The 26,364-nt window shown below is 46.3% G+C and overlaps 4 protein-coding genes across 10 annotated transcripts; 1 reads left to right on the plus strand and 3 right to left on the minus strand.

Moving 5' to 3' along the window:
• The first annotated feature begins 436 nt into the window (after positions 1-436).
• On the plus strand, positions 437-19,986 carry LOC122622635 (regulator of G-protein signaling loco). Of its 7 annotated transcripts, none has more exons than XM_043801226.1 (5): positions 437-776; positions 846-2,989; positions 17,145-17,933; positions 17,994-19,134; positions 19,202-19,986. In XM_043801226.1, the coding sequence occupies exons 2-5, from the start codon at positions 854-856 to the stop codon at positions 19,762-19,764; spliced, it is 4,629 nt and encodes a 1,542-aa protein (XP_043657161.1). In that variant the 5' UTR covers positions 437-776; positions 846-853; the 3' UTR covers positions 19,765-19,986. The 7 variants fall into 7 exon arrangements, with proteins under 7 accessions (XP_043657161.1, XP_043657162.1, XP_043657165.1 ...); XM_043801227.1 differs by having other exon boundaries at positions 17,994-19,106; positions 19,202-19,374; XM_043801229.1 differs by lacking the exons at positions 437-776; positions 846-2,989 and adding exons at positions 6,665-6,795; positions 9,209-10,265.
• Positions 19,987-20,233: 247 nt separating this feature from the next.
• LOC122622636 (probable 39S ribosomal protein L45, mitochondrial) lies at positions 20,234-21,584 on the minus strand. Its single transcript, XM_043801234.1, has 2 exons — positions 21,447-21,584; positions 20,234-21,379 (listed from the first exon to the last, which is right to left on the minus strand). The coding sequence occupies exons 1-2, from the start codon at positions 21,489-21,491 to the stop codon at positions 20,339-20,341; spliced, it is 1,086 nt and encodes a 361-aa protein (XP_043657169.1). The 5' UTR covers positions 21,492-21,584; the 3' UTR covers positions 20,234-20,338.
• A 153-nt stretch (positions 21,585-21,737) lies between these two features.
• LOC122619809 lies at positions 21,738-23,506 on the minus strand. Its single transcript, XM_043796987.1, has 3 exons — positions 22,237-23,506; positions 22,016-22,171; positions 21,738-21,954 (listed from the first exon to the last, which is right to left on the minus strand). The coding sequence occupies exons 1-3, from the start codon at positions 23,356-23,358 to the stop codon at positions 21,835-21,837; spliced, it is 1,398 nt and encodes a 465-aa protein (XP_043652922.1). The 5' UTR covers positions 23,359-23,506; the 3' UTR covers positions 21,738-21,834.
• A 49-nt stretch (positions 23,507-23,555) lies between these two features.
• Positions 23,556-26,356, minus strand: LOC122619808 (ribosome-releasing factor 2, mitochondrial). The gene is made up of 9 exons (XM_043796986.1): positions 26,160-26,356; positions 25,934-26,096; positions 25,583-25,875; positions 25,163-25,532; positions 24,889-25,111; positions 24,320-24,831; positions 24,045-24,258; positions 23,840-23,989; positions 23,556-23,776 (listed from the first exon to the last, which is right to left on the minus strand). Exons 1-9 carry the CDS (start codon positions 26,296-26,298, stop codon positions 23,612-23,614), a joined length of 2,229 nt encoding a protein of 742 aa, XP_043652921.1. The 5' UTR covers positions 26,299-26,356; the 3' UTR covers positions 23,556-23,611.
• Positions 26,357-26,364: the final 8 nt, after the last annotated feature.

Below are 26,364 nucleotides of genomic sequence, written 5' to 3' on the forward strand. Positions count from 1 at the left end.
CGGCGTGGGCCAAACACAAATAACACGCTACGCAGATGCAAGCTCACCGGAAGGACTTTAAAGGACGAGCGTTCGGAGCTTTTCTTCAAATCGAAAAGTAACCGACGCTGGCGCTCTATGACAAGTGTTCCTTGCTATAAAACGCACCATGTCTGGGTGCGCTTCCTTCACTGATTTCAGTGAGTCTGGCAGCCCTATTTTTATCATATTCAAATTTGTAGATATCGACTTGCACTCGATGGTATATGTCTTGAATAATTGACCAAATAGATATCACTGGAGAACTGTTAGTCAAAAACTCTATAACATTTCACAACGACTTGAGAAATAATTACGAAAGTATGATGTGGCGCGCTCAGCAAAGTTATCGATATCCCACAGAAGGGATGTAACATCGATAGTATCGAGTAAACACCTTAGTGTGTTCCATCTCTAATTCATAGTTACGCTTGCGCATTGTAGACACATATTTTAATTACCGAATTAAACGCAATAAACTGCTACAAAGATGCCCGATAAAGTCACAACAAACATATTAACCGCGTGAAGATGAGGTAGCACCCCAAGAAGAGTTAGTTATCAACTAAATAGAGGCCTAGAAAAGTGCAGCAAAATACGTGTGGCCATTGCTGCGCTTGTGTGTGTGCCATTGATTACATAGTTGGCATAGGCGACGCACAGGTGCGAGCGAGAGGGGGCAACATCCGAAAAGGGGCGCAACAGAAACCGCATTCCATTTCCAGAAATCCAGGTTGCAGCTTCCATCCATGAGAAAGGTGCGTACATATGTCCAGATGTGGGCTAAGATTGGCCTGTACTCGGCATCATCCGTTTTCTCCTCGCAGTGAGCGCCATGCACCACCATCATCCGCCTTTGCCCATAACGGGAGCAAGTGGCTCCACAGCCGTGGGAACGGGAGCAGCAGCAGCGGAGGATGCATCACCGGCTGTAAGTAGTGGGCCCGCCCCCATAACCACCGCCACCACGCCCTCGGGATCCAACACCCAGCAGCACCAGCGACGTCGCAAGAAGCGGCCCAACTACAACTACAATGGCATCCGCACCGTGGAAGTGCGACGCGGTTACAATGGATTCGGTTTCACCATTTCCGGGCAGCAACCATGCCGGCTGTCCTGCATCATTAGCAGCTCACCCGCCGAGCAAGCTGGCCTGCGTTCCGGTGACTTCCTCATATCCGTCAACGGTCTTAATGTCTCCAAGTTGCCGCACGAAACAGTGGTGCAGCTCATAGGCAACTCCTTTGGCAGCATTCGCATGCAGATTGCCGAGAACTATTACTCCGACAGCTCGGATGAGGAGAACGCCCATGCCACGCTGCGGGGTCAACTGTTGGCAGCCAGTTTGAGGCACAAGCCCAGGTTTCTACACCACAAGGCCAAGCTGCACAGACTACGCAACTCGCCCCAAAAGAAGCTAAACCCACCAGAGGCAGTGGAATCGCACAAATCAAAGTCATCACCCGAGCACCCTACGTTAAAACCCGTTCTGGAGGATCCGCCTCTGACAGCCAATCTATCCAAAGCAGCGGATGTGGCCAATGTAAGTGCCATGGTGCGGGCTGTGGGCAGCGCTGCACTGGAGTACCGCGTTATTGTGGGCTATCTGGGAACCATCGAGATGCCCAAGCAGATTTCGCACAGCTCCAAGCTGCAGACAGTGCGATCCTGCATTCGGAAACTGAGACAGGAGAAGCGACAGCCCACCATTGTGCTGATGTGCATCACGCCGGACAGCTTGAGCCTGCAGAGCTCCAGCGGCGGAGTGCTGGCCACCTACTCCTCGGCCAGGCTGAACTTTGTGAGCTCCTCGTCGGAGAGCGAGAATCGATTCTTTGGTCTGGTCACTAGCGCCGTGCACAACACCCAGATCGAGGAGGAGTACGAGCCGAGTGCGGGCAACGGAGCAGCGGCTGGCCACATCAGTATTTCGCACAGCTGCCATGTCTTCGTCATCGACACCAAGTTGATCGAACATGCTCAGCACTTGCAGCGGGCCCACGAGTTCCGCCTGCAGTGCACCCGGGATCCTATCTCGAATTTGTGTCTGGAGTTCCCCAACAACTCGGAATATGTGGTGAATCTCGTGCGGAGCATGTATACCATGCGGATTCTGCCGCCGGCAAGTCGGAGTCATCAGGCAGACTACGAGGCGGGTGCTGGAGCCGCCGCAGCTGGAGGAGCAGGAGCAGCTGCCCACTCGCCGCAGCCATCGAACCACAGCGAGATATCCACCACCACCTCCAATTCGGATTCGGGCATTGGCTTCAACAACGACTGTACGAATATTTCGGATCGCATTCTGGTGGTGGACTTCCTGGCTGCAGGAGCGGGAGCAGGGGCGCCTCATGCGGGACCACCAACGTATCCAGCACCCGCTCGCCCACTGGGCATAGTGGGAATCCCGGATAACCGACTGACTGTGCGCGCCATGCCCGATCATGCCGCCCTGCTGAGATCGCCGCCAACAAGCTCTTCGCTTCGTCGACCCAATCTTCTGGCCAGCTTCAATCTGATCAAGAGTCCCGCTACGAATCTTACATCCACACGCTCCTGTGATGATGTCCTCAATCTCTTTGTCGACGATTCACCGCGTCATTTGGCTGGCGTGGCCTCCATGGATGACATCTCGCTGCACTCGGCTGCTCCATCTCTCGATGAGGGTCACACATTTGCCCATCCCGCTGGTGTGCCCCGCAAGATGCGCAGATCATTGGCTCTGGAGGCGCCAACCACGCCGCACAAGCTGAGTGCCCAGGTGTTTGGTCAACCTGGCTCGCGCCACTCGCTGGGCTTCGAAGCCATCGACAGTGTGCAGTCGTCGGTCAGTGGTGCATGTATGGATCAGACCATGGACACGTGGGCCAGCCTGCAGAATCTACACAAATCGCACAAGGATCGGAGCAGCATGTCCGCATCTTCGTCCTCGCATTGCCTTCTAGAAGCTACAAACAGTGAACCGGATTTGGGGGTAAGTAGAGCACTATCTTTTTTATTATACTACATTAATCACAGTTTTGTGGAATGTTTTGGCGTTCATTGCCCTTTAAAATATTTAAGTTGAATCACAAAAACATACTATATCGAAACGAATAGAGAACTCCCGGCATTTGTGAACCGCCCCTGTGCGCGGGCAAAAATCTGTTTACCTGGACGCCGCTCGAAGTTACCTGCGTTCTCGGAGCTTATCGCTCCACACTGCTCCTCCTGCTCCCTGGGCCCCCAGATAAGGGGGCTCTCTCTGCGGTCTGGTTGGCCATAAATCGGCGTTCCTTTGTCCGCTTACCGGGAGTTTTAGTAGTCACAGTTGGGCTTTGGCAATAGGTGGCCACGGTTCCGCCGCTATCTGCGATTCGGGTACGGATTTCATCGGTTTTAGTTACTATTTACGGCCAGGCCCTTACACTGTAGCTCCGATCGCTATTATCGCGTTTCGGGGATTCGACCGCGTCATGGGTGATAAGGGCGGAAATCGCTGGCTAAAAATAAAGTGCTCCGAGCCCAATGACGTCATGGGCGTAGGTCACGACTGAAGCCGATCACCAGTACCAGTGTAGCTCCATCCCGAGCGGCTGCGTCGTCGATTCCTCTGCCTCGGGCTTAATTCAATCTAAAGCAATTAATGGCGTCGACGCCGACTGACCTTTTCGCTCCTCCGGCCGCCCCCCAATCCTACCCAGAATTCCCATCGGCTACTCGTAATTTAGTTTGATTTTCGATTTGACAACACGCGATTTTTTATACGATTTTTGTGCGATTCGGTCGCCCGTTTGCGGCAGTTTCACTTTCGTCTCGCTGTACTGTGCTGTTTCCTCGCTTATTTGTTTTGTATTAAACACATAGTACACATGGGCATATTAAAATTGAAATATAAATATAAATAAAGTAAACGTCGCGCAAAAGTTGCTCCATAAAAAGTTCAACGCCAGTTCAAGGAGCCGCGTCAGCAGTTGGGACTGAAATAAATATAAATAAATTCTCATTACGATAAACTGAGAACAAAACAAAAAAAACCAATAACGTGTACAAATTGCAAGTGCAATTGTTTTGCACAGGCAAACAACAAAAGTGATCATCTCGATGCAAAAATGTCATTTCGAGAACTCGTTTGTGGCCTGTACTCCGAGGAGAAGGAGATCGAGGTAAGCTGACAATATGTGATTTGTGGATATATCTCACACCTATATCGGTGCCCACTTGATCGATGAGTTTCCCTTCTCAAAAAACCTGTGGGATCTACCTCTAATTATGCACAAGTCAGTAATTAGGCAGAGGTTTGGAATACCTCGTGGAATAAATTATATTGCTGACGTACGTTACTAGTACGATATTTACTTAGTTTTATGCCTGCCTGAGTTGCCCCTATATCACGAAATTCCTTATCCTTATTCTTATTCTTACGCCTTTGATAGAATGCTCTATTTCTTTTCTCATGGTCGCAATCGGCAAACAGTGCTTCTTTTTGTTTGCCCATCCATAAATCTGTGACACCTGGCAAGGTGGTAATTATTGCTGCCTTGTGTGTTTTTTTAAATACATAAACTACTATCATAAATTAAGCATATTATACACATTTTCATTTGTCTAAAACATCCAAATATTAGCACTAAGATAATCAAATCACACATGTTCATATCAAAATGTTGATATAGCACTTAGTAATCTCATCCATCATTTCTCTATATAATACAATGCTGATGTACATATGTTAGCTGTGTACTTTTGGGATCCCAATGGACGTAAATTACATTAATTAAATTTCAGTAGTTTCTAGTTTCTAGTTAGTTGTGTTTTAAAGATTCCGACGCAGCGATATCCAGCTGGGGACTAATGAGTAAGCAAGTCAAGTGCACTTTTGTGAGTTATTTTCAAGCCGTATAGACACGCAATCGGGGACATGACATAAGTAGTTGGCCGGGTGTTCCAACAGGTTGACTCTGGTCTGCCGGCATTTTGGCGGTAACCCGTGTGGTTTTCCTCCGAAAAAGGCGGTGTGGCACATGCCGTCACAGGTGCAAAAGAAAACAACCCTCGTGCTGTAGGATATGGTACGAGTGCAGGGGTGAAAGGCAAGAAGTCGGGGTGACCCGCTAAATGAACGTTACTTTGCTTCCTTCCTGGCTGGCCAGTGGATCGTCATGGGAAGTGAACTCTGACTCTTGACTCTTGGCTATCTGGCAGGTTGATTTCTATACCATTTTGCTTGGCAGTTTATAAGTTCTGTGCCACAATTAACCACGATTCGGCCTCTGAATGTGAGTTCTATTACCAAGGCCCAGCGAATTCATAACGTATTTGCCAGCTGACGATTGTGGGAATGGAAAGCCTCTAAGCCAGCTAGTCAGCCAGCCAGCCAGCCAAATGTATCTATCAGATACATCCATCAGTCGTGTAATTTGCGCTGAGAATGATTGCCCAAAGTTGTTCGGTTGTGATCATAGGTCTCTTATCAGTTTGACTGGCACTCAACCCGAAATGCCAAAGGCCAAACACAAATGGCAATGGAAATGACAAACAAAATGTTTATTTTTGAAATGCATATTATTTGCCTGATCCAACAGAACGCACTGTATGTGAGTTATTGTTTTTGTGCCCCCATATTTTGATAGCAACGAAAATAAGAGCGGTCCGAAGTACGTCAGAAACACCAGAATGCCAAAATGCCAAAGTGCCGAAATGCCGAACTGGTGCTATTAATAAACACCTTGCGCTCCAGGCACGTAACCTGCCAATTGAAATGACCCAAAGCAGTTGGCCGAAAAAACCCAACCGAAATCGGTTGGCCCTTGGCAATTGTAAGATACATATACGCCACGAGTTCTGGCATAAAAAGGCAGTATGATATTATTACTTGTAAGTCTGTTAGTTAAAAGTATCCACAAAGGAACACTCTCTTATAATAGAATGTTATTAGCTGTTATTCTAGAAAAGAATAAGTGATATCTTATTTGGTATCCACCATAAATTGCAGGAGAAATAGCAATAAATGTGGTTTTAAAATACATTTACACAAATTTTTGCCATAAACCTAAAACCTTTCCACTCGAAGTGGAATATTCGCTCTCTGCGACTCGCGGTTTTTATGACGTCGTAAACCTTTAATTATTATAATTATAAGCTTAGGATTTTTTGTAATCGTTCAAATTTTACGAATAGGCTTTTAGCGTCGTCTGACTCAAACTATAACTTGTTTTCATAGTCACATCTTTGGGGAAGTGTCCAATCAATACGCGAAGTACAGGGTATAAAATCGCTATAAAATTGCATGCGGTATCAAATTAATGCATTCAGCAAGTGCAAGTGGAAAACACCTGACTCCGCTGCACATTTTCCACCCCGATGTCGGTATTTATGTTCAGGTTTTAGTGACTAACCACCGATCGGCAAGAAAACAACAACTACAACAACAACGAAGAGCTAGAACGGCGAAAGCGGACGAAACCGCTTGTAAACCGCCCCGCGTTGAAAAACGCGCGCGCATGCGCTCTCTGTCTCTCACTCGCTCCTACGGCGGCGTACCAACAGCTGCGCTGTTGCTGTTTCACCTGCTTATTGCCATGGGCAACATGTTGTTGTTGCTTGCCATCTGAGCCAGGTTAACAGCGACCTAAACGTCGCACATCGTTCAGAAACCCTGAGTCAGTCATCGAGCGCAGTTCATTCGATCGCCACGCATTTGGTTACCAAGTCGAAACCAAAACTCAAATTGAAAAAGTCAAAAAGATTTAATTTACATTGTAAACTGGGCCAATTGCCTGGCACCCACAACAGCAAAGTGTACGTTGAAGTAACCAGCAATTGCTAACTTATAAAAACCACAAACTCAAAAAGACAACCGGAAATTCCAACTTTATTAATCACGTGAAACTATGGAACCAATTTCCAAAACTCTGTAATATATCAAAGACTTAAAAGCGATATCTGTTAATTACCTTGGACCCAAAACCTGCTGATAAATCATTCATCGCCGCCCAAAAATAAAATCTCGCACTGGCATCAAATATTGGCTGGATAAATAAAAACAGCTAGTCAATTGAACTTTTGTTTGTGGCCTGTTTCTGTTTTCTGTGTGTTTTTGGCCCCCAAAATAGAATGTGCTAAATAATATACAACTTAAGGGGGTAAACACGAAAAAAAAAAGAAAAAAATGAAATGGAAATGTTTCTGCGATTCATAATCTTTGCGAATTCCACTGCCATGAAAACATTCCATTTTATTGCCTTGATATGCAATGTAATCAAACAAATGAAATCCCCAATCGACGTCATAGCTAAAAACCGCGTAAAAACCATTAAACCGCCTACGGAACGCGCACAAATCGCTAGCGACTTCAAATTATGATTGTGTGGTATTTCCCCCAAGACATTTCTCCATAACTAATAGCCAGTGGGTGTGCGTTAATGTTTTTATAAACTTTTCTTCGAACACTTCAAGAACGAAAAAAAAATATAATGGAAAATTAAAATACCCAAAAACCAACTGTGTGCAATGAAAACGCAAAGTTTTATTCAGAATTAATTGCCTGCCGCTCGACTGTTCATCGCAAATTTCGCCCAATTTAAAACAGCCCACGAATTCCTTATTTATTTGCCTTTGGTGTAAACGAACATAGTAATTCACATTCACGCCAGAAATGATTCCACTTAAAAATCGAAGAGTGAAAAATCAAACAGATCTCCGCCTTGCTTGCTGCTTCCACTTAAATGCCAAAAATAGTCAGGTTGTGGCCAATATTCCGATTCTGACCTATTCAACGGAATAGCCCCAGACAGCTTTGCAGATTTATAACACAGCCGTGATTCCTGCGGAATTTCCCCGAATTTCGCCAAAAGGCGATCAATATAATCACTTTTCCACGGGGAAGTATTGCTCTCAGCTCCAAATGATGTCACGTTCTGTGGCGAGAACAATGAGTACGAGAAATCACTTTGATCTATTGTCGTCACTGGCAACTGCCTGAATCCATTCGAATTCATTTAGTCACGCGTTATTGTGCGGTGAATAAATATTATTCTATACAATACTGCAAATATCATGGCTTTCCATGTCAGGCGATACAACGCAATCAAGATTAAAATCTTATTCATTCATGAAAGTATGCATAAAGTGCTTTAATAATCGCCTTCGACACATTGAGGCTCACTTGTTTATGACCACTTTTCCTGGGTGTCGAAATTTCTAAGAAGAACTTATTCCCATTTACGATTGGACTGGGTTCCATTTAAACCTGGAGTTGACGTGCTCCCTTAGGAACTTCCAAAGATTAGAGTGCCATGAGAGGTCACGATTCCCGTGTGTTTTCGCTGATACATACATAATGTATATTCTAACCATTTGGGTCAGAGCTATTAAGTTCTTGGCTCATATTGCGCAGTCACACTTTTCTTTCTGCTGTTTACACGGGAATTCCTGAGCTATTTTGATACCCGAATATTGATAAGAAGGCTTGTTGTCGAGTTTAGTCAGGGGAGTAATGCCAGATGCCTGATAGAGGAAGGCGAGTAAATGGTGCTTTTTGTGGGCGCCCCATTAGTTTTAGTCTATATATTCAAGCGATAAACATAATAAAAGCATTTTTTCGTTCTTTATAACTTTTGTTTTGATTATAAGGCTCGATTTATATTCTATATACATGCGTATAAACGCATTTGAGCCCACACTCTTCGATTGCGCAAACCCACTGGCATCTCCTTATGGGCCAACATGGGTGACGCACCACTGAGTACGAATCCGAATCCGAATCCAGTGGATCCGTTGGATTCGCAGCCAGATACATCGACAAGTGACAATTTCCGTCAGTCTTTAGGTATTCCACATGCGAATCGCACGTCTGAAGAAAGCAGTAAACAGCGTGGAGAGTCCATAAAAAAGACAAAAAAGTGCTTACTCAACATTTGAAGAAGTCGCACATGTCTGCGGTCTCGAGGGCGCAGGCGTCCCAGAGAGATACGTACATACGTTCTCGAAATTTGCATAGCTTTTCCCCACTTGCGTGAAAAGTTTACCTTTGGCGGCTGGCCATTTGGCCGGGGAAATTCAGTCGTACGCGAACAGTCGAGCAGCGTGAACGTGGCTAAAATCGAAACAATTGGGAGTACCATCTCCCTACCCACAAAATAAAACTTTGCGTTTTAATTGCTACACGCATTTAAGGTGCAAGTAATAATCAAATTGAATTGAACCCATTTAGGCAAGTGCGCGTCATGAACAATACAAATACCAATCGAGGCAGTTGCTCCAGAATACCCATCGCAAAGAACCAGGACAGCATCGCCAGCATGGTGGAGCGGTTCGTCCAGTCGCTGAGCCAGCTGAACGATTCCGGCACCTTTGACAGCAGCTTCGAGATCAAGAGGATCCATCCGGAATCCTCGGCCGGTTCCACGCCCAAACATGTCAGGCATCGCTGCCTCACGGAGCTGGATCGCGAACAGTTGACCCGGTTTGTGCAGGACTTCGAGGAGCGACAGGCCAGCACGCCGAAGGCCAAGTCCAAGATTAGCTCGCCCTACATATGCCGCAAGGCCAAGGAGTTCTATCAAAGCGCCAGTGGCAGACGCAGTGCCTCACCGCACATAACCATGCCACCGGAGACCGTGCCAGAGGAGCAAGCGGTGCTGAAGCCATTGCCCAGGAAATGCGCCGAGGCTGAGGACCTGATGCCACCACCCATGGCCATGGCACGTGTCCAGGCGGAACGCCGCAGTTGCCGCAGTGCCTCTCGCGTGCTGCAGTTCTTCAGTTCGGCCACCAAGAGGCGGAGTGGCAGCCGGAAGCTCAGTGAGGCAGAGCTGGAGGATAACCGCGCCGACTCCCCGGTGCTGATCAGAGTGACCAGGGATCGGGAGGCGGAGCAGCTGGGCTGCAGTCCACTGCCACTGGCTGCAGCTGGCGGGGAAGTGCCCACCAGTTCCGAGGACGAGGAGGAGCACGACGACGGCATCAGCTCGGCCAGCTCCAATCTCACCTCCCAGTCGGGCAGCTCCAATAGCCGCAATCTCTCGCCGGACTCCTCCTTCGAGATGCACGCCCCACTCCTGCCCAGCTTCAAGGTCACGCCCCCACGGGCCGTTTGTCGCGTTGGAAAGAACGCCGCCTGCGAGTTTGCACGTTTCCTGCGCGGCTCCTTTCACTCCAAGCGCGCATCGGTGACCACGCTGCGCCGATCCCTCAGCGATCCGGATGCAGTGCAGCAGATGGACTTCAGCAAGCCGCCTCCGCTGCGCGACACCACCAACGTCATGCGAGTGAGTCACTTCTAGATTCCATTCACATCCCAAGTGGGATTAATCGCCTGGGAGTACACTCAACAATACTCACGAAATTATTAAAATTAGAAAATATATTATCTATATCTATTATCAAATATAAGACTGCATTTCGAGTACTAGGTCAAGACTGAATAGATGAGATAAAAACTATGTTGAATGGTTTATTTTATTACACTTAAGTTTATACTTAAAATGTTTTCTATAACGTTATTTCGCATTTTATATATTTCCTATATCGATAAGCTGAAAAATGGTGTCAAAACTATAAGATTTAAGTATAACAAATTTAAAATGAAAATTAAAATATTAAAATCTTACACAAATCATTTTCAAACATTTAGACCCTTTTATTTTGTTGAGTGTACTTCGCCAGCTGGCGCCAATGTGATTCGCCTCGATGCGATTCGATTCCGTTTCGATATGTTTTTAGTTCCAAATTTGTTTACGCCAAAAACTCTTCATAATTTTTCACTGGAAGTTGTTTATTTACGCCCGAGTCGTCGTCAATCAATGGCTATTAATGCGTGTCCGTAAAATCCGTTGATGGTTGTCCGTATGGCGGCACCTGGCTTCCAGCGAATGCCCCAGCTAAAGAGTGATCCCCAAATGATCTTTGAACTCGTCAGCCTCGTGGTGTTTACCCTGCGTTGCATTATAGATTTACGTCAAATTGGATTACGCCATTTAGTTATAGTTTATTGGCCAATAAAAATTAGTTGTTTGTAATGCCACAAATCAATCAGCAGTAAATTCTGCGCAGATTCCGGGATGGAATTAAGGAAGACAATTTGATACGTAGAATAACTTATATATGTATTTATGTAAACGTTACACACTTATTGGTAGGAGGCTTTTGTTGTGACATAGTCTTAATTATTCGGTGTTTGAAATGATATTTTAGGCAAGCATTCTGAAGGTCTGACTTTTTTATCATATGTAGGTTCTTAAGAGTGAAGAAACACCCTCATAGTTATTATTAGACTCACATTTACTGCCTAGATTTCCCTTTTAAGAAGTACTTTACCAATATGCATGCAATGTGTCACCTCAAGCGAAGATGTCCCCATCTAATTCCAAATCGGGCCAACGATTTGCCAGCCATAATGACTTTCTAATTATCGCATTTGCATGGGCGTCGCGTGCCGCATTTCACTTTTCAATGGGGCTCATTGGTCATCAGTTGGCTTCTCGGTTGCCAGGTGGGCAAGTAGCCCACGCCGATATTAACCATTTCCATTGATCAATAAAGAAATTAAGTAAATATTCCCATTCCCATTGAATGGCCCACACTTTGGGCCGTATAAAAGTCGTTAAACGTCTGTGGGCATTGTAAATATTCCATCCACATATCCGTACGATTCCTGTACTCAACGTTTAAATACATAGTATTTGTATCTTCCGCCTGGAGTATTCAGAACGGAACGCATATGACCCGCATTATCTTCCATAAAATTAACGCAAACAAAAAGAAGCAGGGAAAACGAGCAGCATGCCGGATATTTAATTTAATGTGCACAATTGTTCAAAAAAGCGATACAGGCAAACCTACTGTAACTGAAAAATTAGAATCAATTGAAATTAGAAAACAAAAATGCTTTCTTTACAGTATTTAAATTTTTATAATTTTTAGTTTATTCTTTACAACATAAAATGCAAATACTTGGCACACAAAACCCATATCTGCAAAACTAATAATTTGTCCTATTGAAGTTCCACTGTAATTCACAAATGTAAAACGATGCTTGTTGTTGCAATTGTGGATTTGGGAACGGAACAGATGGGATTGGCTGGAATTGGCTCATTCACGCACAAAAACGCAGATGGAAACCAGAGCGAAGTGCGTAAAATGTGGAAAATTATAGTTCCCTTTATTTTTTTTTGCCCACTGGCCATTAGCTAAACAAATCATAAATAACTGAAATTATAGACAAAAAAAACGCACACGCGGCGAAAAGGAAAAATAAAATAATTTTCCAGTGCTCACATGATCTGGAAATTGGACGCAGATGGGGGTCGACTTCCACGCGTTCCATACGGTTTCCCAGCCTTCCTCCCCTCCCTCATCGATCTTCACTTTTGTATATCTGCGAATTGCTTAATTTATCAACCAAATGCATAACAACAAAGCAGCAGCCGCCCGCATTCCAGTTGCCTTTGCTTGGCATTTTAATTATTCCAATTGACTGGGGCTCTCTTTGTTTAGACCACTGGAAGGCTGGAAGGGGATCGTATCGCTTAATTTATTTGCCAGCGTATTTTGGCTATTTTTAGAGCAATTTATTTACTCGTCGGCATGTTTTCGCAAAACTACAAATGTTTTTGCCTCATTAAGCCAATTGCATTGCATACCTAAATGGGCATTGCATATACATACGCCGTGTAAAATGCGGCCAAAATGCGCTAAGCCACTTAATTAATTGGCCAAAAGACTGAAAAAAGCAACATTTAATTAAGGAAAATCAACAAAAATGTGCGTCACTTGGTGGGGCGAGCGAGAGGGAAAGAGACAGGGAGAGCGAGCACACCCACAACAAGCTGTGCAAACTTGTATTTGTGTGTGCGTATGCGGTTCATTCATAAGCAGCAAAGCAAACAACAAAAGCAATTTCCAGCAGCCGGTGTCAGGCAAATAGGCAAAAGCAATAACAATACTAACAACAAAGAGCAACGTACGAAACAGCCACCAAAAAAAGAAAAAGAAACAACAAAAGGCATTCTCATTCCCATTGAAAATGAGTAAGCAGCGCACAAGCACACACACACACGCGCTGAGTCGAATTCGAATTTCGAAATCCAGTTTTCGTTGCCTCCCCTAAGCTGTTAAAGCAGCTGTTCAGAAGATCACTCTCTTTGGCGCTCTCTCTCTGAAAAGATTTAAAATATATACGATTTGCACTTTTATCTTTGCACTAACTTAACTGTGCACTCATTGCCTCTTGTTCCAAAAGTTATACATAACTTTCCATCGATCGAGATAGTTAATATTAATTATATTAATAATATTTTCTCTGCCGCTCTCGCTCTTCTGTGCACTCTCCTTTACATTCAACTCTTAACAGTTCTGTTGCTGCAATCTCGAAACTTAACATTGCTGGCAGTTAAACCTCGACAACTTCACAGATACTTTTGCGTTTGAATCGACGGGTTCGCGGCTCTCGGCGCGGCTTCCATTTTTCCGAAAGATACAAGTACTTCCAAGTGAAATAAAGCAATTACATAAAGTCCAAAGAGTGCAGTGCGCTGCCGCGTTGTGAATTCCAGTGCGAAAGTGTTGAAAAAGCCAATTGACAAAAGCGTCACGTTTTCGCTTTCTGCCATTGTATTGCCCACGCACTCACACAAGCACACACACCTTGTCACCTGGAATACCGCAAAATTGTTTAAGAAATAGAGCCATAAACGCCGCAAAATCATACGAAATCCAGAGAATCCGAAGGTTCGTTCTGGTTTATCAACGCCTATGGTTAGTTGATCATTTGCAATTCTAACGAGACTCGCTGTCTCTATCTCTCACTCTATCGCTCTTCTCCCTTCTTTCCCTCTTTCTCCGCATGAGCCACCCCCAATCCGCCCTCTTTTCGCTTTATTTTGAAAAGCAGGCCTTTCGCCAGATAAGATTCGGTTTCATTGTTGTCTCCATAGGGAGTGTATAGCACACTACGGGTACAATGGAGTTCATAAATATACTACCACACTACCTCTTTGTACTCCTATTAAGTATTTAGTTTGCAGAAGTACTTACAATTTTCATATCACACCTCTTAAGTGAAGTGTTTATATTTTAGATTAAGGGTGGTGGCCCTTACTTAGGTCACAAAACAAACAATAAGTTAGTTTCAATAACGCCACGAACATAAATAAAATAAATGTAAATAGCTAACCTGTTTTAATGGCAATCTAGAGAACGGATGAGGCAAGTTATGGCTTCCATTAATAAAAGTTCAAAGCGCGTTCACTTAGCAATTAATTTCTCAATAACGTTAAGGCAAAACATACCGCATACATTCATACATTCAACCCTAAAATGCGCAATTTATTGATGACATCTGGATGTGCCATTAATTTGACCGCCGCTGTATGTGTACAAATAATACATATGATTTGTCATAAATTCCCTGAATTTCTGGCACACTTCGGGGAACTGCTAGACACCATCAAATATTTGATATCTTTAAAGGGACCCCCAAACCCAGTTCGTCATACTTGATAACATATTTACCCCCGCCTGTTTATCGGCTGAAAAGTATTTCCAATGAACCGATATGCGTGATATTTGCCCGAAACATCTGGGAGGGTGTGGGTTCCCCGAACGAGACTACGTGATATTCTCAAGTGTCTGGGCTCCAAGATTACGAACGGCAGGCATGGCTTATACGCCGCAAAAAGTAACCGAAACGAAACCCTTCGATGGATCTCAATTTTCCATCATGTCCAGCAGACCATTGCGGTTGTTCCATCTTCCAGCGGCTCCAGACTCCAATTACCGCCGCCCTGCTAATTAAGTGCCACCCCAGAAGGCGACAGGTTGCGGCAGATGGGGCAGATGATCGGGTGTGCATATAGAGAAATTATATTGTGGCCAGCCACCAAAGAGTGGTAACCCGAGCCGAAAGCCATTGCGGATAATTCACTCGTGGGACTTTGTTTGTCTTCAGCTCAGTTGTGCCGCCGTTGAAATGCAAACTCAGCTCAATGACTTGGCACTCGTTTTCGAGAGAGCGATATAGAGATGAAGCAAAGCTGGATAGTTGAACCGAGTCTATAAGTGCACTGCGAGAAAATTGCAGACATTTATCTAATTACCATGCCGCTCTAATGTCTTGTTAAGCGTTTTAATTACATAAACCAAGCAGTGATTTTGTGTAAATTCAAGTAGTAAAGTAATTATAGTGATTGCTAACTTCTCTCAGTGTTCAATGATGAGTTTAATATGTGGAGACAGCCCAAGAGAGCCATGGCCATGTAAATGGGAATGTGAATGTGGATGTGAACGTACCCACCATGGCGGCACCGGAAAATGTCCAAGTCAGTGTCCACTGAAGCGGAGAAATATGCTTCGGCCCGCACTCCCTTTTTTGACCACTGAATGGAACGGAATGGCGATTGCTGGTGTTTTTAGTGTTTCTTTCGGTGTATTCGTTGTATATTTTAGCTGTGGGATTTCTTAGTGGTCGGGCCAAATTGCTGCCCATTCTTGCACGAATCAGTGTTGCTAAATTCGGTTGCCGCGTCTTTGTTTCCATTCGATTGCGGATTTTGCAGTGCAAAGTCGACAATCTGTGAATTAGCCGTCGTTTATTTATTTTAATTATTTTCTTTGGCAAATTGCTCACTTCCTACTTACTTAGCGACGTCTATACACCCACCCCCCTCTTAGTAGTCGCCTCCTATTGTTTGGCAATCAGCGTTGATTTATGCTCCTCTCTGAGCTTTTGCCTGCTGAATCTGTTGGGTGTTTGTCAGCTTGTTTTCTGGAATTTTCAGGCCCCATTCGAAGAAAAACAAAGCCAAACTCAAGTGCAGCTTAAGTAGTTTTAAGTGCTGTTTTTTTGAGTTTTGACCCACATACTTTAATTTGCCTTTTACCAGAGCGATAAAACTATATCTTTACTGCACTGTGCACGAGTATATGTATGTATTTATGTCTCAATATGAACTGGCATATCTCATTCGTTATGGCGTCACAAGAATGGTTTCTTGATATGATGAAATTGCACTTTATTGCATATCGAGTTTGTAAGAATATAAAGAATAAGAATATTGATAGGAGTTTTTCCCCTTGACGACACAAATGCCATTTCATCTCAATCTGCACAATTGGTAGCGTGTGTCGAACCAATTTAAAGATTGTATAAACGAGCTCGCACAACTCGATACAAATTGGTTTCTATTAATGAACAAAAATGAACAAAAAGCGCTTTTTCCCCTTTAAGATCGAACTACGAGAGAGCAAGTGGAAACCAACCGGAAATGTTGAAAATTTCTCTTTTATCTATAACAATCAGCGTTAGTCGACAAAGCAAATGTTGCGTTGTATGTATCTTTTTTGAGTTTAGCTGGGAGTGAGTTATGGTTTCTGCGAAACTCGAGATCTGAATAGAATGATGGGTTTAGGAGTGGAATTCATTAATCTCTCGCCCAAAGGGGATGGCGCACAAAAGCTGTCGTTAAACGAAAAGTCGGTGGGAAATGCACAAATACAATGACCACCATGCGGCGACTAAAGATTCTCAGTCCGTCTGTTTGAGCAGCGATTATCGTAGCTCCAAGTGCAGTAAGTAGATGGAATGGGCACCATACCACCACCACCACCATCAACATCATCATCATCAGCATAGGGGAACTCGAGTCGAAGCAACTCCCATGGAACCACTCCAGAATGTCTTAACACACAATTGGAAAAGATAGTTTTCGGAGGGGAAGCGAACCAGGCCCGCGATGCGTCACACAAGCAAATTTATGAGTTGATTTGAGGAGTTCAAAAGTTTATCGTGCCCGTCTGACCATGATAATGACAGTCTTCCCTGGCTGCCCGCAATTTGTACTTGTGAATGGGCCATGAATCGATGTCTTCTTTGTGCTTCCTGGCTGCAAGTTTAATTGAAATCTAAAGGGTTGCATGAGGAAACTATTTGCTATCGTCATTTCCCTCTCTGAACAATAAAACAAGTCATTACTACTGACTACCCACAGTTCTTACATAACTTTCTTAATGGCCACCATATAGTGTTTATTATCCTATTTTTCAATGGATTAAGTGAGTTTATTTCAGTTTAAGTCTATCATTACCATCGTTTTATTATATTTTTTAAAGACAGCTCGTTATAATTCCGTATCTTTCCCTAATCGTTTTAGAACCGCGCTCTGCCCGCCAATGCCTCGCCCTTCCGCCGAGCCTGGGGACAGTCTTCCTTCCGCACGCCCCGCTCCGACAAGGTGGCCAAAGAGCAGCAGCAGCAGCAGCTAGGACAGCCGTCGCCCGTGAGACGCACTGCCTCGATGAACGCCTCCGACAACGACATGTACATCAAGACGCTGATGCTGGACTCGGATCTGAAGTCGACGCGCAGCCAGCACCAGCTCAGTCTGCTGCAGGTGCCCAAGATCCTGACCACACCCGCCCCGCCCTCCGCCATTACCGCGTCCGTTGCTGCAGAGGATGCGGCCCAAGATCACGGCTGTCCCAGCAGCTGGGCCGGCTCTTTTGAGCGGATGCTACAGGACGCCGCTGGCATGCAGACGTTCTCGGAGTTTCTCAAGAAGGAGTTCTCCGCGGAGAACATCTACTTCTGGACCGCCTGCGAACGTTATCGTCTGCTGGAATCGGAGGCAGATCGAGTGGCTCAGGCCCGAGAGATCTTTGGCAAGCATTTGGCCAACAGCAGCAGTGATCCCGTCAACGTGGACTCGCAGGCACGTAGCCTTACGGAGGAGAAGCTGGCCGGTGCCGCTCCGGACATTTTTGCGCCGGCACAGAAGCAGATTTTCAACCTGATGAAGTTCGATAGTTATCAGCGTTTCATTCGTTCGGACTTGTACAAAAGCTGCGTGGAGGCGGAACAGAAGAACCAGCCCCTACCCTACAGCGGTTCGGATCTGGACGAGCTGTTGAAGACAAATTTTCACTTAGGTGCCTTCTCTAAGGTGAGTGTTTCTAGCACATATAACTGCAATCCTTACTAAGACTCACTCATACTCTAACAGCTCAAAAAATCGGCTAGCAATGCGGAGGATAGAAGGCGGAAAAGTTTGCTTCCCTGGCACCGGAAGACGCGGAGTAAGTCCCGCGATCGCACGGAGATAATGGCTGACCTGCAGAACGCGCTGATGCCGGCACCACCAGTACCACCACCCGCCCCGCTCACCAGTGCCTCCCTCAAGCTTGTCTGCGGTCAGAACTCCCTAAGTGATCTGCACAGCTCTAGGTCCTCGCTGTCCTCATTTGATGCGGGCACAGCCACTGGTGGACAAGGAGCCAGTACGGAGAGCGTGTATTCGTTGTGCCGAGTGATCCTCACCGATGGAGCCACCACCATAGTGCAGACAAGACCTGGCGAAACAGTGGGAGAACTGGTCGAACGATTGCTGGAAAAGAGAAACCTTGTGTATCCCTACTATGACATAGTGTTCCAGGGCAGCACCAAGTCGATCGATGTGCAGCAATCATCGCAAATCCTGGCCGGTAAGGAGGTGGTGATCGAGCGCCGGGTGGCTTTCAAGCTGGACCTACCTGATCCGAAGGTGATCTCGGTAAAGAGCAAGCCCAAGAAGCAACTGCACGAGGTGATTCGACCAATACTCAGCAAATACAACTACAAAATGGAGCAGGTGCAGGTGATCATGAGGGATACTCAAGCGCCAGTCGACCTCAATCAGCCTGTGACCACGGCCGATGGCCAGCGACTGCGCATCGTGATGCTAAATTCGGATTTTCAGGTAGGCGGCGGCAGTAGCATGCCGCCGAAGCAAAGCAAACCGATGAAGCCACTGCCGCAGGGTCAGTTGGATGAGCTAACGAACAAGGTGTTCAACGAGCTGCTGGCCAGCAAGGCTGACAGAGCATCCAGCGAGAAGTCGCGGCCCGTAGATCTGTGCTCCATGAAGTCCAACGAGGCGCCTTCGACGTCGTCATCGCTCTTTGAACCCTTGCGGCGTCAGCAGCGCGATGGCGGCAACATTCCGGCTAGCAAGCTGCCCAAGCTCAAGAAGAAGTCCACTAGCAGCAGTCAACAGTCAGAGGAGGCAGCAGCGACTTCAGCAGTCGCAGATCCCAAGAAGCCAATTATAGCCAAGCTGAAAGCGGGTGTGAAGCTGCAGGTGACGGAGCGAGTAGCCGAGCACCAAGGTGGGTAGCCTTGACGTGCCTCCCCCAAAGAATGCTAAACTAACTTGATTATTTATTACAATTACAGATGAACTACTCGAGGGCCTAAAGCGCGCACAGCTGGCACGACTGGAGGATCAGCGTGGCACCGAAATCAACTTCGATTTACCCGATTTCCTGAAAAACAAGGAGAATCTCAGCGCAGCTGTATCAAAGCTGCGCAAGGTGCGCGCCGGCTTGAGTCCCGTAAGCAAGGTACCCGCCACGCCCACAGAAATTCCACAGCCGGCGCCACGTCTCTCCATCACACGGAGCCAACAGCCGGTATCGCCCATGAAGGTGGACCAGGAGCCAGAGACTGACTTGCCTGCCGCGACGCAGGATCAAACGGAATTCGCCAAAGCGCCGCCACCGCTGCCGCCCAAGCCAAAGGTGCTGCCCATCAAGCCCTCCAATTGGGGCGTGGCCCAGCCCACGGGCAACTATTGCAACAAGTTCTCCCCCAGCAAACAGGTGCCAACATCACCCAAAGAAGCCTCCAAACCTGGAACGTTTGCGAGCAAAATACCACTGGATCTGGGACGAAAGTCTCTGGAGGAGGCGGGCTCACGATGTGCCTATCTCGACGAGCCCAGCAGCAGCTTTGTGTGATATAAGTGCGCCCACGTACTTGAAATGGCTTTACTGATCTTGCTTGTATATATATGTGCACTATTTATTGATACTTTATATCCTATTCCCTATTCTCTAAATGTCCAAACAATCCATGACGAGCTTTTGTATGTTATCTACTGAGTGATCGCCTGTATTTATAACTAGCAACAATAAGCTTTAGCTTTACAACATTTTGAATAAAAATATGCAATTAATAAGTAGTACGTATTATTGAATAATATATAGTGGCTTACCAACCTAAAGTTTACAAGAAAGTTTAGTCTACTTTTTCTATTTATCATAGAGGGTGGTGAAAAAGCTAGTTATCAAATTACTAAATTCAGTAATAACCAATTTTCATCCTATACGAAAACCTAAGTTCGTTTATAATTTCTTTTTTCCCGTATCTGAATCGATCCCAAATCAAAAAAGGAAAGTAAGAGTTTATAAAACAAAGAAAAAACAATAACAGTTTTAAAAATTATAATTTAACCAAATGACGACTCAAAAAGCATTAGGCAATATTAACACGCATTCTTCTGAGCCGCCAGGCGGCCCACAAAAAGTACAATCAAATGGCCAGCGACGGCTTGGTATGGCTCTCCACCGGGGTGGCCAGCTGCAGTTGCTCCTTGGGTTGTTCGCTGACTGAGTCCACCTGCTTTACCTCGGCATCACCGGCACTCAGTTCCTTGGGTGGCTCCTCTTCATCCTCGATGAGACGATAGGTGATGGGAGCGGGCTGCTTGGCCGGCAACCAGTCGGGGATGATCTTGTCGTGCAGCCGCCATTTGCCGTATTCATTCGAAATGTGCTTTTCAAACACCACATATTCCAGCACGTCCTTGGTGACGATCTCGCTGCCGTGCATCAGACGACCAAAGCGGTCGTAGATGGCTAGCATCTGTTGGCTGTGGAAGCGCACGGTGACTTGAGCGAACTGGTTCTCCTTGGTAATCACCTCAGTCACGCGGGCATGGACAACGCGCGGGGGTTCCAGCGACTGCAGGAACTTCCAGCGAATGGTCTTGTCCTTGACGTTGTGCATCATCTCCGGATAACAGCGTTCGCTGACGAACTCGCGGATCTTGTACTTGTCCTTGGCGGCCATGTGGGTGTGCGCCTGGATGTAAATATCCTGGGCCTCGGCGCCGAAATCATCGGAGCTAAAGCTTTCTTCGTAGGAACGAATCTTGCGCACGGCCATCAAACTCTTGGATTTCTTCTCCAGAAACTCAAACTTCTGCTTAGCACCCGATGTTGAAATGATCGACTTCTTGCCGTCGCCTTCGGGAGGAACATAAGCCTCGAAGATACCGCCCGTGCAGCTTATGTGGAAAGGTCGCTCCATCCAAGGACGGGGCGGCAAGACACCTCGCTCCTTCATCCGGCTGCGCATCTCCTCCTTGGAGATGTCCTCCTGTTTCTCACGCAGATTGGGCAGATCCATTTTCACGAACTTGAACTTACGCAAGCGCTTGAACTCGGGCCTCCAGTGCTTGGTCTGCCGGTGGCGCACCTGCTGCATCTGGATCAGATTCTGCACCGGAGTAGCCAGTACGCCCAGGCCACAACCAGGAAGAACGGCCGCCTGCTGCACGCCGGGCATAACCTGGGATATACAATGAATGCAATGTTAATTGGATTGTGTTTCATTGGAAACTTATTTATGCAGTCACCTGCAACAGTTTAAGACACGTTTTGGCCGACGCTAGCTTCTCCATTGTATTTGATTTCTATTATATAAATACGAAACTCCTCAATAACAAACTTTGGAAGAATCAACCGAAACACACTAACGCGTCGTGCTGGCAAACGTGATGCGGCGATAGCTCACTCGATAAGTTTGGGTAGGTAGGTAAACAAACCAAAATCGATTATTCGATTAGCCAGTTTTGAAATTAAGAAATAGTCCGTTACTTTGCAAATACATTATAATTTAATAGTAAATAGTAAAAAAAATCCCAATCTACGATTGAATGAATGGTTTAATTTGATAAAACTATAGATTTTGATCAATGGCTGTTTGAATTTTGAAACAATCTGAACTATAGGTAAGATAAGCCTTCAGGGGGCTTCGTTTCCATCTTCCTCCTCACCGGGGCCATCCACGCAACTTTCGGTGCAGTCTGGTGGCAGGTCGTCAAGGAAGCGGTAGCCGGCGGCCTTGAACATCTTGGCCTTCATCTGGAAGCCAAAAAAAAGGATATTAGATGTTCTAACCAAGCAGCTCCTTGCCTATAATTACCATTATCTGCTGGAACTGACAGTCGTATGCGTTGAGGGCAGTGTCCCGCTTTCGCAGCTCGTTTCGCAGTACATCGATCTCCATTTGCTGGCACTGGGCCCGCTGGACGGCGCATTTGGCTGCCAACAGTTCCTGCTTCATCTGCTTGCAACGGCACTGGGACGGGGAAGGTAAGTAATCCACATTACTAACACTGAGCAGACTGGTGCTGAGTAACGTACCTTTAGGATTTCCTCATTTCCCCTAGCCTTGTCCACCTCGTTCTCGTAGTAGTTCTGCATGTCGTGCATCTCGCACTGCAATTGCTCCATGCATCGGCACTGCTTCCGCAGATTATCCTCCAAGTTGCATGTCAGACACTCCGCCTCATTGGCCTTCTCCTCCAGCTGGTTGACTTTATCGCCGAGCTCCTCCAGTTCCTTGCACTTCTTACGCAGGGCATCACGATCCGCTAGAATCTTTTGGATGTTCGCGGCATCCTTATCCGGCGAGAAACTGCCCTTTCCAGGAGAACCTCGCGTCCTAGCGGCAGGACCAGCACCTCCACCTCCACCACCACCACCACCACCACCCTCGGCACCACACTTTTTGGCGCAGCGCTTCATAACTTCGTCCTCAAACTCACGCAGTAGCGCCACCTCTTTACCCAAATCGTCGATCTTCTTTTGCAGGTAAGGGACGTCGTAGCTCTTTTCCGGATCGATTGGAATGCTATCCATCTTGCAGCGCTTCGATTGTTTTTCAATCAGTCGCTTCAGATTGGCATTCTCAGCCTCCAGGATGTCGTGTGCCTTGTTCATGTCGTCAATGGCCGCCTGCAGGTTGTTCAGTTCCTTCTCGTCCTGCGGAGTTATCTTATTGTCATCGGCCAGCTGCTTGATTTTCTTTTTCAGAGCCTTGCTCTTGTCCGGGTCATAGCGCTGGTCCATAATCCGCTTGATCTCGTCGGTCTCCTGGTTGGCTGTCCTCAATTTGTCATCAGAGTCGGCCAGTTTCTTCTGCAGCATGTTATTCTTGATCATCAGATCCTGCATGCGGCCAATTGTGTCGTCCGCGGCATTTATCAAACTATCGCCCACCACCAAGTTGCTGCCGTACTCATCCTCCGGACCCAATGGAGTTCTAGCGGTAGGCTCGCCACCACGCTCCTTCTTTATCGGTGAATTGCAGGCCACCAGATCGGCCACAAACTGCGACTTCTTATCCTCATTTGCTGACCAAGACCTGTCATCGATTGTGGATGGATACCTCTTCAGCTTGACACACGCATCGACACACTCGAATTCGTATGTCTCATTGCTAAAGGGTACGTGAAAGAACTCTTTTTGTGTGGAGAACGCCATGAATTCGCCTTGTGCTTAACACCAATTCAACTAATCTGTCATGCGAATTTATAACACTATTTTAAAATGCTTGAGGCTCGGGTCTGAAAGTGATCAACAGAATATGTATGGGTCCGACATGTATTGGATCACAAAAAAAATCTATTGCTGGGGACAGGTAAAAATTTACATATATTTCTGTCAGTCGTGCCAGTTGTCATCTGCCTACTAGACTACAATTAGTTAACAGTTAATAGTTTTAGGTGGACTAAAATTATTCAAGGCCCTGAGCTCTGCGCTCCGCCAGCGATTCGTCCACAGAATTCATGGAAGAGAAGCCACACGGCTGCATCGTCATGCTGGCTGTGCCGGAGCTAATCGTGCGTAGGGCACTTGAGTAGCCGGAGAGCTCTGCCAAAGGAGCATTCACCAGAATCATCTATAAAAAAAAGGAACATTCTTATACACGCCACTTAAAGTTATGCACCTAACCAAGGTGTACCTTATTTCTTTCGCCTTTAGGTAGGACATCGTTAATAAGGGCTCGTCGCCGTGAAAGATCAGCCATAATTCCGGAAATACGTTCACTGGGCGCCACAATTTGAAGGGCCATAATGGGTTCCAACAGCCGGGTGCCACTCGTGCTCAGTAGCTGTAAGGTTATATACATTTAAACAAGTTACTAGAAATAATACGATTTTCGCTACCTTTTGCACACACTGAGCTGCAGTTGCCATGACAAAAGAATCAGCAGTGCCACGACCAATAGTTGCGTTGTGCAGGCGAATCTGAGTCTCCACAACCTGCCCACCAACGCGAGGTCCACGCTCTAGAGCGCTGATGGAGCCCTTCCGAAGAACTTGTAGAATTCGTGGCCGCAATGTGTTGAGATTTGGCAGGTTCTCCGGCGACTTATCTAAACTTTTGTAAAAAAAGAAAGTTAAGTTTAATTTCTATGCTATTTTGTAGTATTTCAAATCACCTGAACAACTCGGCTTGATTCTTGACCACCTCCAGTGTTATACTGACACTCTGCTTGCTGCCCGCTATTTCCTTTTCCACACTTAGCGTGGTTACCGCCGGGGATTCAATTGTTTCCTTGTATGCAATTTGTAGAGGACCGAGATCAACGTCGATTTTGTACTCGCTCAGGATGCGCGACTTGATGATATCCATGTGCAACTCGCCCATGCCACCAAGCACAGTCTGTCCGGTGACTGAATCGTAGCTCACACGCAGGCTGGGATCCTCCCTCTGCAGCTGCTTAAGTGAATGCTCCATGGCCGTTTGCGAGGATACACTGGGTGGTTCGATCGAACAGAAGTACACGGCATCGGGTATTTGCGGGTCAATAGCAAACAGTTCGTCTGACTCGTCCAATTCGTCGTCTTCCTCGTCTTTGGCCGCAGCGTTACCCAGGCTTTGCTTTAGGCGTTTTTGTGCACTCTTCAGCGCAGACTGACTGGAGGTCAGCAGATCACCTGTTACCGTCGACTAAGAAGCAAGGAATTCAATATTGTTGCTTAATTAACTATATGGGGTGCAGCTTACCTTCAGACCTGCACATATCACCACATCACCCGACTGCACAGCGCTGACCTCTCGGTATTCGTCAGCCAACGGCTCATACAGCTTAGACACAACTTCTGCCTGTCCGCGAGCGGATATCAAACGCATGCCTCGTTTTATTTCGCCCCTCAAAATCCTTACTAGCGTTAATGGACCACGTTGCTTATCATGCACAATTTTGAACACCTTGCCAGCCACCTCTGTTCTGTAAATATGTTAATATGAAACATTTACTTATTTTAAAAGTAGTACTAACCCAAAGCAGTCGTAGATTTGGTTTCGTTCCTCGGGCGCAGGCAGGTAGGAGTTGACAGCATCCATTAGACGCTGTATGCCCACATTTTTGTAGGCGGAGCCCAGCAGTACGGGCACTACTTTCTGCTGAGTGGTTGCCCGTCGCAGAGCTCTTTCAATTAATGCATTGTCCACTTTGTCAAAGCTTTCTGTGCTGATAACCACATCGGCCAATTCGTCATCTAATCCCGACAGTTGATCAATCAGTTCACTTCGTTTTTCCTGCAGCTGGCGCAGATCATCGGAGGGCTCCAGTTTTAAATTTTGGTAGCTGCGTCCCAAATCCTTTTGCTGCCAGCTTAGCCGCTCCAGGGTGATCACGTCATTGATAGCTAAATTGGGCGGTGCTTAGTTTAGCTTTCAAGAGAATTGCAGAGCATACCTAATACCCCATCTTCGTTTTTCACGGGATACTGCAGGCAAACGGGCTGCGTTTCTAGCTTATCCTTCAGATCACCAACGCACTTCTCAAAGTCCGCATCAGGACGATCCATCTTGTTGACGAATATGAGACGTGGCAGCTTGTGCTTATCCGCCTGCGACCACACGGTGACTGTTTGGGCCTCCACGCCAGCCGTGCCATCCAGAACAACGACCACGCCATCCACGGCATACAGAGATTGCTCAACCTCCATGGTAAAGTCAATGTGACCGGGTGTGTCCAATAGGTTGATGCTAGATTAAATGATGTCAAGAGTTAGAAGTAAGCGAGTCGGCACAAGAAACCTCCTACCGGTGGTCATTCCACGGAAATGTTACCGCCGAGCTGCAGATCGTTATGCCCCGTTCGCGCTCCTGGGTTAGGTAATCGGTGACCGTGTTGCCGCGATGCACTTCGCCCAGAGCTCTGGTCTTGCCCGCATAAAACAGCATGCGTTCCGTTGTCGTTGTTTTGCCTAAAACGGATTCATGGATCAAGTAGTATTGGTAGTATTTAAAATTGCAGTGCTCCTTCTCACCTGCATCGATATGCGCCAGAATTCCTATGTTCCTGATCTTGCTGCTATAGCTACGCTTCCAGATTTGATTGGACAGATGCCACAGCCACCTGTTGCTTTGTCTTGGACTGTTTTGCCATGCACATCTCAGCATTTTCATTAATAAATTAATAAAAAAGGAACCAAACTGCAAAATCAAACCGCCTTCAGCAGCTGTTCATTTTCG

The sequence above is a fragment of the Drosophila teissieri genome, chromosome 3R (genome assembly GCF_016746235.2).
Source record: "Drosophila teissieri strain GT53w chromosome 3R, Prin_Dtei_1.1, whole genome shotgun sequence".
Classification (NCBI taxonomy): Eukaryota; Metazoa; Arthropoda; class Insecta; order Diptera; family Drosophilidae; genus Drosophila; species Drosophila teissieri.

Excerpts from the sequence above, each read along its gene's own strand:
- LOC122622636 (XM_043801234.1), bottom strand. The coding sequence starts at position 21,491 with ATGGAGAAGCTAGCGTCGGCCAAAACGTGTCTTAAACTGTTGCAG. Across the intron at positions 21,380-21,446 it reads CGTGTCTTAAACTGTTGCAG|GTTATGCCCGGCGTGCAGCA; the intron begins GTGACTGCATAA and ends TGTATATCCCAG.
- LOC122619808 (XM_043796986.1), bottom strand. The coding sequence starts at position 26,298 with ATGAAAATGCTGAGATGTGCATGGCAAAACAGTCCAAGACAAAGCAAC. Across the intron at positions 26,097-26,159 it reads TCTGGCGCATATCGATGCAG|GCAAAACAACGACAACGGAA; the intron begins GTGAGAAGGAGC and ends AATCCGTTTTAG. Across the intron at positions 25,876-25,933 it reads TTTCCGTGGAATGACCACCG|CATCAACCTATTGGACACAC; the intron begins GTAGGAGGTTTC and ends CATTTAATCTAG.
- LOC122619809 (XM_043796987.1), bottom strand. The coding sequence starts at position 23,358 with ATGGCGTTCTCCACACAAAAAGAGTTCTTTCACGTACCCTTTAGCAAT. Across the intron at positions 22,172-22,236 it reads GAAATGAGGAAATCCTAAAG|TGCCGTTGCAAGCAGATGAA; the intron begins GTACGTTACTCA and ends TCCCCGTCCCAG. Across the intron at positions 21,955-22,015 it reads GTCAGTTCCAGCAGATAATG|ATGAAGGCCAAGATGTTCAA; the intron begins GTAATTATAGGC and ends TTTGGCTTCCAG.
- LOC122622635 (XM_043801226.1), top strand. The coding sequence starts at position 854 with ATGCACCACCATCATCCGCCTTTGCCCATAACGGGAGCAAGTGGCTCC. Across the intron at positions 2,990-17,144 it reads ACAGTGAACCGGATTTGGGG|AACCGCGCTCTGCCCGCCAA; the intron begins GTAAGTAGAGCA and ends TAATCGTTTTAG. Across the intron at positions 19,135-19,201 it reads GCGAGTAGCCGAGCACCAAG|ATGAACTACTCGAGGGCCTA; the intron begins GTGGGTAGCCTT and ends TTACAATTACAG.